Below are 9,464 nucleotides of genomic sequence, written 5' to 3' on the forward strand. Positions count from 1 at the left end.
TCTCCTCAAAACCTTCTCCCTTCCCCCCAGAATATCAGCTTCCCTTTTAAATTCATGTACTCCCTTACATTCTGAAATTTAATTCTGACACTAACTAAACAAGCAATAGTAGTTAAACAAATATTGCTTTGACTTTTTAATTCTTTTGTTCCGTCCACCCTATAGAAGTAGGAACAAGTCCCCATCAGGTGACCGTGTCAGGAGATTGAGGCACCCCTGTGCATTCAGGGCAACCTTTATCCCAGTTTCAGCGGGATGAGTGCTCCTCCCTTCCGGTTACTGAGTGTTGTCAACTCCTCCAGAGAGGTGGTCACATTTCAGAAACGTGTGAAGTGATTCCAGTGTTTATGAGGCATCTGAGGAAACTTCAGGGCTGACAGGCAAGCTGTTGGCGTTATTCACATTTGGGTCCTATGAGAAAAAAGAAGAGGAAGTCCCATTAAGTGTTTCTTTTCAAAACCACAGAACTTAAGTTTCACTGCTGCCCATGGTTTGAGAAATGGGGAGCCTCACCAACCTTTCCGTGACATTATTTGACAGTACTTCCTGAGTGCCACTGGTTGCCAGGAGAGGTGAACAATGAGCCTGGTCTCAAACAAAATTGGCTAATTGGTTACAGTAAGACTGTCTTTTATTATTAGAGGAAGGCTGTCATTATGACTTCCATTTCATCTTTCGGTTAGTCATGCTTTAGCTATGTTTTTGGATGGGAGGATTATTATTATAATGAAAATTTTCAAATGTGACTTCTCGTAGCTCATGCCTTGCCTATGTTCCGCGAGCCCCGCCAAAGGAGTACAAGGAAACAGCTGGAGAAGGACAGACTGGATCCCCTGAAGTCTCACAAGCCCGAACCACCTGTAGCAGGCCCAGGTGACTGTGATCTAGCTAGGGACCTGAGAAAGGGATGGAGGGGCAGGAGCGGGTATTTGATATAGAACTGGGAAGATCTTTGGGGCCAGGATGCTTCTTTGTCTTCAGAGAGATGCTACTAAATCAGGGTTTGCAAACATTCTCTTTTTAGCATCAGAACTTTTTGCTTAAATATGTGATGCAGGATCCCAGTGCATAAAACCAACGAAAATGGAAACTGCTGTGTTGAAGCAGAGAGCCCTTTCTGCTCGGTGTCCCACTCGAGCCCTTTAGGTGACCTCAGTGGAACTCTGGGGCTCCTGGGAACCCAGTGCTAAAACCACTGATCTCAACTTTGGCTTAATGTGCAACATTGGGTACTTTGACCAGAATCCAGTCTGGATTAGGTTTCACACAAGGCAGAAAATGGCCATCATTTTGTTCTATGTTGGTAAAATGGAGCTGCCCATTTCCATAGCGTATGAATAAAAGTCCATAGAGTTTTTTAAGAAAGTTGGCACCAGAAGAAAGCAAGGCAGCATTAGCTATAGTACAGCACATACCTGTGCTAGAATCCCATTTTATGTTAGTAAAAAACTAACCTGTGTAGTTTCCTTTCGTCCGGGGCTCACAAGACTACAGCTTTCGACGTGTTTCTTCATCTGAACCTGAGTTGTGGGCCTACATATCTGTTTGGCCTGTCCCTTCAGCACTGAAAACATTTCACATATCAGTCTCTCTTCTTTTTACATTATTTTCTGCCACCATCCTAATCGAAGTTCCTTAATAATATTCTGGCCTAGATTATTGAAAAACCCTTCTAACCAGGCACCTTATCTCCAGTCACTCTCCTCCCCACCCCGCCTGCATTCATCTTATACACAGCTTTTATTCCTAACTTGGCTAGCATTCTTATTGCCACTACCCTCCAGACTTCGTAAGCTTCCCATGGTCTACTTGCATTTCCAGAGATTCAAAATTGCCTATAGTCTGACGAAACACTTTTGTGTTTTACACCTCTCTTCTCTCCTACTCTGATCTTCAGTTCACTCCTGCCCCCAAATACCCATTGAATTTTCCTTTCTATACTTTTGTACTTAAACCATTCTGCTCTTTGAAAATAACCTTCTCTGTCTTCTGAGGTTTCCCAAATTGGATTAACCTCTTCCAAAAGACCCCCTCAACCACCTCGGCCCGAAGAGCTCTCTTCTTTCTCTAAGTATTATAGTAATTATTGACCATACAAATTCTTAGGCAATTAATTATTTCCTGTTTGATTTAGCCTCTTCATATTTTGATTTATAAAGTTAATCTTTTAGTGCAATTTGGCTTTTCATGTGTTTTTCTTTTGTTTTTTAATCTTCCTAAAAAGTCTTATATTTTTGAATACCAGGCGTGTGAGGGATCTTTGGGGAACAAACCCCTGCCCTTCCTGTCTATTAGAGCAACTATAGTATAGTAAAATACTGTGAATCACTGTTTTCAGCTTATTTGTTTTCTCTCCTACAAGCTAGTTGGATAATGGTAAGACCTAAGATAAAATAGCATCTAATGAATATTGGTTATTTTTATTCAATTTCAAATGACCATGTCTGAGGAATTTGTTAAGGTATATATATGACGAAGTATTTGTAATTCTCCCTATATTGGTATCATTATATAAATTAAGCAACTAATACATAACAAAAATGTCTCTTTCTATGTAAAAAATGTTATGGGGAGGTTGAGGTTTAGTGGTTTCCTACTTTGGTTGTGATTATCATACATGAAAGTTGAAGGGACCATACTCGAGTACTCTTGAGATCTGTGTGCTTCCAACAAGTCTGCAGAAACCCCAGCATGCCCAAGACCTTGACTCTGTAGGGAATGGCAAAAATCGGGTAGACCTGAAGCCCTTGCCCCACTCTGCCATTCACTTAACCAGCTGCCTTGGAAGCCAGCAACCGAGGGATGCTCGGCCTCGTCAGATAAGTGCAGTGTACATGAAGCCTCCTTATACATCGCCATGCTCATTCCATTTCTGATTTGGGGCTTTTCCTTTGAAACAGGCCGTGGTGGCCGGGTTGGAACCCACGGGGGCACTCTGTCGTCATACATTGTGAAGAACATTGCTTTGGACAAGACCGATGACAGCAATCCCCGGGAGGCCATTTTGCGCCATGCCAAAGCCGCTGAAGACAACCCGTACTGGGTTTCTCCAGCATATTCCAAGTAAGGAAGCAGCCTTTTGAAATAGAAAAAATATTATGTTTAATCTATTGGGAAGAACGTAACAATAGTGGCTTTGAGGATCTCACTCCTCCATATCTTACTTTATTCTTGAGCAAGAAAAATAGTCCAGGTACCCATAGTTCTGACACCTACACACTTGTTTGTATCTTAGGACTCGACAGTGGTGAATTTTTAAACTACGCCAGTTCTAACAGAGTTACAGCCTAGTGTAAACCATTAATTTTGTGAAGCCCATTCTACCTGTGATTTAAAAAAAAAAAAAAAAGCAATGCCCGTATGCTTTATCCTAGTTAAGGAGGGTTAAAAGCAAATGAAGGGGAGGAGTTTGTAGGTCTGTTATTAAGGACTAACTTTTATTTGCAGAGCTTTACATGTAAGTAACACTTAACACAGATGAGCAGAGCCTGCCTGCTCAGACTCCTTTAAATAGCTTAACATGGGTGAACATGTAGTGGTTCTTAATTAAGGCCACTAAAGTAGCTGCATGTACACTAAAGAAAGGTACCATTGTAGAATTTGGGGGGGTTTCAATGTTTTATTTTAAACTAATTTTGAACTTACAGAAAAGTTGCAAAAACAGTACAGAGAATGCATGTATACTCTTCACCCAACTTCCCCTAATGCTAACGCCTGACATAACCATAGTACAATTAATTAGCAACAACACAAACTTAGCATTGATACAATACTGTTAACTAAGCTACAGACCTCATTTGATTTTCCCAAGTTTTCCCACTGATACCCTTTCTCTGTTCGGGCATCCTCTCCAGAATCCCAAGTTGCGTTTAGTTGTCACTCCCTCGTCTCCTCCAGTCATAACAGTGTCTCAGTCCTTCATGACCTCGTCGCTGTCAATGGACATTGGTCTGTTATTTTGTATATTTTCCCTCAGGTTCGGTTTGTCTGATATTTTCTCAGGATTAAAATGAAACTATGCATTTTTGGCAGAAATAACACAGGCGTGATGTATCCCTCTCAGTGCATCGTTATCAAGGGCTTCACGTCACTGTGTCTTACGGTCGCTGATGCTGACTTTGATCACCTGATTAAGGTGGTGTCTGCCAAGTTTCTCCACTCTAGAGCTACTATCATTACATTTTGAGTTAATAAATTTCTTGGGGGGTGATATTTTAAGACTAGGCAAGCCCTGTCTTTCCTTAAACTTTGCTCTCTAATTTTATCATCCATGGGTATGATTGCTTGTACCAGTTATTACTGTGGTGCTTGCCTAATAGTGATTTTCCATTTCACTTTTTTCTTCTGCATTTATTAATTGGAATTTTACTGTAAGGAAGAATTGCTCCTTCTTTGTTTTTGTAAAATTTATTTTTCAAGTATATTTAATATCAGTATGGACTTTAAAATATTGTACTTACTTTATTCTATGGGTTAAAATACAATACTCTCATGATTTAGTTTGTTACATTGTTCCAGCTTTGGCCAACAGACTCGCCTTCAGAATGGCTCCTGCCTTCTTATAACAAGTCACTGTATTTTTTTGAGCCCTTCCATACTTGCTGGCACCACAAGTTGTCCCAGGCTCATCTTTGTTTTTCTTACCCCAGTCCTAGAATCAACCACTTTCCCAAGGAGCCCTGATTCCTTTGGTTGAAGAACGATGTTTAGAAACCAAGAAGTTGGTGCTAGATGTGCTTGTTGCTACTAAGTTTCATTACTTCTAGCTCCTCTCAGCTGACATATGTATAATATATACACTAACTTATGCACATACACACGTGTGTTTCTATATCTATCTATCTATCTATCATCTATCTATCTATCTATCTATCTATCTATCTATCTATCTATATTTATATTTTAAAACCATGAGTACAAACTAATGTCTCTGATTCCAGTTCTAGACCACAGGGGTGATTTAACCTGTCCCCCTTTCCATATTTGTAACTTCTTTCTCCAATAGTGAGAAACCCAGCTCTCATTATTTACAATATATTTATTTGTTCGCTTCTAATATACACATAAAGTAGTTTCAGAATTGCAACCCCTGTGAGAAACACTTTCTTTAACTAGATTACAGCATTTGTGTTCTTTTTGTCTTTTTTTTAACCTTACAGTATCTAGTCAAGATACTGTTTCCCAAAGTTACTTAGATTAGATCTTTTCTTCACTGTCAGTGTGGTTATGTTATTTATTAGAAATGTACTTAGGCTCATTTGTTAATATTCTTTGTTTAGGTTTCCCTCAAATTCTTTTTTTATTTTTTTTAGGGTATGTATAGACTATGTGAAATATTACTGCAGTGCTAGAAGTCAGAGCTGTAAAAGAGGTATATTCAGAGAAGTGTCACTCCCTCGTCATCCCTGCTCCCCTGTTCCAAACACCCCCAACCCCATTTCAGTCCTTTCCCCACTCACCCCCTGTAGGTAACCAATCTCTTTAGTTTCCGGCTTACCTTCCTTGTATTTCTTTTGCACAAATGAGCGGATATGTATTGTCTTATATTCCCTTCTTTCTTGCATGAAGGGTAGCATGGTGTAAATACTCGTTTGAGCTTAGCTTTTCTTCACTTAGCTAAGTTCTGCATGAGTTCATAGAGCTCATTCTCGTTCTTTGTCACAGCTACATAGTACTCCATTGTATGGATATACCATAGTTTATTCAACTACTCTCCTATGTATGTGTATCTAAGTTGTTTCCAGTGTTTTGAAATTACTAACAATGCCTCAGTGAGTACATTTATGNCAACTTCCAGTGAACCTTCTCTTAAACAGCTTTTCATTCAGGTTAACGTCAAATCTTTGTCTTCTTTATCTCTGTTTTACTTCTGTTATTGTCCTGCTGGTTTATCTCACAGGTAGGGAGATATTACTCAGTGCCTACAAATATGTGTTGTTCTTGAAAAAGTTTTATGAGATTTGGATTTCTGTGAACTAAAAACAAGAACCACCTGGCCTCAGTCTGCTGTCCAGGGGGACATATTGTGTGTGTAAAAGCAAGAAACGCTGAGATCTGAATCTGCTTCGGTGGTGAGCAGAACCGAGTGATGTGTGTTTAGCATCCCAAGATGCCAGTCTCTCATGGCAGTGTAGCTGGGAAAGGCTAACTGTGGTTTCAGGGCTGACAGGAGCAAAGAGGAAGGATGTGAGGAAGGGAACATCTTTTTTATTTTTATAGGGTGTTACACAGATAGTAAGTGATGGAATGGAACTTGACCTTAGAAATAGGACCTTATGGTTTAGAAGCAAATGTCCTAAAAGTTACAGGTAACCGTCAGGTTGATACTCAGTATAGTAAGCCAGTCATCAACATACGAGCAAGATTTTTTCCATTTTTATTTGGCCTCTTTAGTTGATTGCCATGCATTTCCTTTTTAGAGTGTGGTCCGCTGCCTGTGGCATCCAAAGCTGAACCAGATCATGGTGGGAACTGGAAATGGACTGGCTAAAGTCTATTACGACCCCAACAAAAGTCAGAGGTATTTCAGAATTGCCTGTTTTAGATGGATGACAGCAACTGGGGGAAGGGCTTTTTTTTCCACCCTGCTTGTATTTATTTCCTCCTTTGATGGGGATCCACCCTTTTTGGAAAATGCAGCTGGCCCAGAGTAAAGCCTCAAACTTTTAGTATTGCGCTTTAAAGAGGATTTGGGTATCACCCTTGATCCATACAGAATTCAGAGTGAAAGTTTCCTGGGGATTTGCAGCTCTTGAACTGAAATGTTGAGTGCGAGGGGGGAAATGCCCTTCCACTTTGCACACCGCCCTGGGCAGTGGCATTAGCCGTGATGCATTGGAAGGGATTAACAAAGCAGGGACCTAACCACTTACACCAAATGGAACCGGCTAGTCTGTCTGGCCTTTCATCAGATACTGGTTGGATGTTTGGCAGGGTGGTTCTCTGCCAGCAGCAGAAGGGGACAGCACACATACTTTCCCCTTCTAACCCCATGCCCACCCCAAATGCCAAATGAAAGCACACCAATGTGCTTCAAAGGTCAGAAAGCTTCCCGAGAAGCTCAGTCGGTCCCACAGTTTCCATTTTCCTTGGGCACAAAGAGGCACATGTGTCACCACCCCCAAAAGAATGGTTTTGCTTCTTTCTGTTAGGGTACAGTGATTGATTACTTCTTTCTTTAGTGTAAGGCCTTGCTTAGCTAGTATTAAAATTCACATGCTAAATTCACTGGGACCCGCCTCCCCACACCCCCCATAAACCTGTTTTGAGATCCCACATCCTTATGGGGAAAGAAAACCCATCCTTTATTACTGAATATTCGTTAACCATAATTTGGCCCTGAATGGAAGCGGACGGTCCTGTCTTCCTTCAGAAATTTCTGGACTAAGTTTGAAACCCTTGCCCTATAAAATAAACTTCCATATTGTGGTATTTAAGAACAAATAGGATTTTGTTTCTTTTTTAATGAAGAAATTGAAAATGCTAATGTAATTAGGATGAGAGGGAGTCTGTTTCACTTAAGAAAACGATGAACCCCATTTGATAGCACCCATTGAGAAAACAGTATCCTTGGAATCTGTAAGAAATTTGCTTATTTGCATTTGCTTCTCCTGAAAGGGATGACTAAGGAGAAGTAAAATGTTCTGAGCGCCCTTTGGTTAACTCCACGCACTCTTGGGCTGTAGCCCCTTGGCAACACTGCCAAGCCAACTCACTTCCAGACACTTGTACTCTTATATGTAAAATGTGGACAAATGCCACTCAGGGTGTAGACCACCCAGATTGCTTTCATCTGGGACACAAACTAAAACTTGACCCCTCTGACCTTTAGAGTAAGAAGGTTGATTAGTGTTATTAGTATCTCTTGGAGATTTTTATTTCTGTAAATTTTTAAACCAGGGTTCTGCTGCCCAGTTACCTTTACAGCCCTTTCACTCAAGAGTAACCACTGCCCAACAGACCTGCATCCCGTATGTTTAATCTCTTATCACTGAGGGCTCTGCCTCTTACCGTCCCTTAGAAAGTCAAGGACTTGGTGAGATGGTGTGCACAGAGTGTGTTCCTGGAGGTATCTGATGCTTTCAACATAGACTTTCTGTTTCTAAGACCAAGTAAAGAAAATAATATGCTTTTTACCCCCCCTTAGGGGAGCAAAATTATGCGTGGTTAAAACCCAGCGGAAGGCGAAGCAAGCTGAGACTCTCACCCAGGACTACATCATCACCCGTAAGTTGTGAGCATGGTCTCTTCATCATGCGTCCCTTTTCGGCTTTAGTGTGGTATTGATCTCACGGCTTCAGAGACAGGAGACGTCCTCAGAGTTCAGGCGTATATTACAAAATACCCCATTAATGTGGACAGCACTGCGAGTCATGTTGCAGCTGACCCCGTTAGCTTCTGTGACTCATCACAAAGACAGTTATTTCATGTAACTTTCAACCCAAAACGGAAAAGCCTATTTGAGCCTAATGCATTACTCCATAGCAGCCTTTTAAAGAATAACAATCTGTTCTAAGAATAAACAAGAAAGAGTGCTGGTCTTGGAATCAGGGGACCTGGATTTGTCTAGTTCAATTACTGACTAGCAGCATGATATTGAACAACTGAGCTTTATCAGGACAGGGAGGAGACTGGGGCCTCCTTCAGCTCCCTCTGAAATTCGGTGACCGTGTGATAGACCGATCAGAGATATTTAGATATAAAATGAACTACCTGGGGTATGATCAAAAATCTTACCAGGCCAGAGCAACTTCTCTTGGGTTTGTCACGCAACCTCTTTAATCTGGCAGATTTTTGTTTCCCAGAGCCATAGTCTCAGACTGGTTACAGGTCGCAGCTAAAAAGGACACCTTGGATCCTATAGGAATTGTCATGAGCTGATGCCCCTGTGGACAGTGTCTCGGTCTAAAGCCCAGGGGGCGCTGTACTGCTGGGTTTCTCCCTGATGGTGGGTCTCATACAAGACCAACTCCCTTGGAACTTATGATCAGTAAAGAGATCCAGTGACACTTTTTGCAAGAGTAGAAGTGTTAAAGTCGGTGTCATAACCAGTCTAGCTCATGTAATTACACGCGGCCTACTTAAATTCCTCCAGTCGTTTGAAGTGAAAAGCTATTTTTCCCCCTCCTAAAAATACTGTTGTGTCGTGTTGCCCGATAGAGTGACGGGAGGCTGTGTTTCTCAGCTCCCCTGACTCCCAGCAGGCATGTCTCACTGGTGAGTGACATGGTGCTGGCCCAAGGCTAGCAGTTGGGGTAGAGGGTAGGGGACGCTGGGAGCGTTTTTGAGGTGTTACAGACATTTCTGTCATTCATATTATAAGTTCCTTTTAAACCCCTATTATTTTTTTACCTTCCTCACCCAGTCCCCTGGAAGAAGTTTTCCCTTTTAAAAGGGGTTTTGATCTACATGTTAAGCATCCAAAGAAACAATTCTCGTGCTTCTTTTGGTCAAAAAAAAAAAAA

The 9,464-nt window shown here is 41.3% G+C and overlaps 1 protein-coding gene across 1 annotated transcript in view; it reads left to right on the forward strand.

The window, feature by feature from the left end:
• LOC109387050 (WD repeat-containing protein 70) overlaps positions 1-9,464 on the forward strand; it is a 107,726-nt gene that overhangs the window by 91,104 nt on the left and 7,158 nt on the right. Inside the window, exons 5-6 of the mRNA XM_019650736.1 lie at positions 6,420-6,520; positions 8,147-8,226. Of these exons, the coding sequence (XP_019506281.1) occupies positions 6,420-6,520; positions 8,147-8,226 (181 nt within the window). The remainder of the gene's footprint in view (positions 1-6,419; positions 6,521-8,146; positions 8,227-9,464) is intronic.

Source organism: Hipposideros armiger, unplaced genomic scaffold (assembly GCF_001890085.2).
Source record: "Hipposideros armiger isolate ML-2016 unplaced genomic scaffold, ASM189008v1 scaffold_146, whole genome shotgun sequence".
In the NCBI taxonomy this organism is placed as follows: domain Eukaryota; kingdom Metazoa; phylum Chordata; class Mammalia; order Chiroptera; family Hipposideridae; genus Hipposideros; species Hipposideros armiger.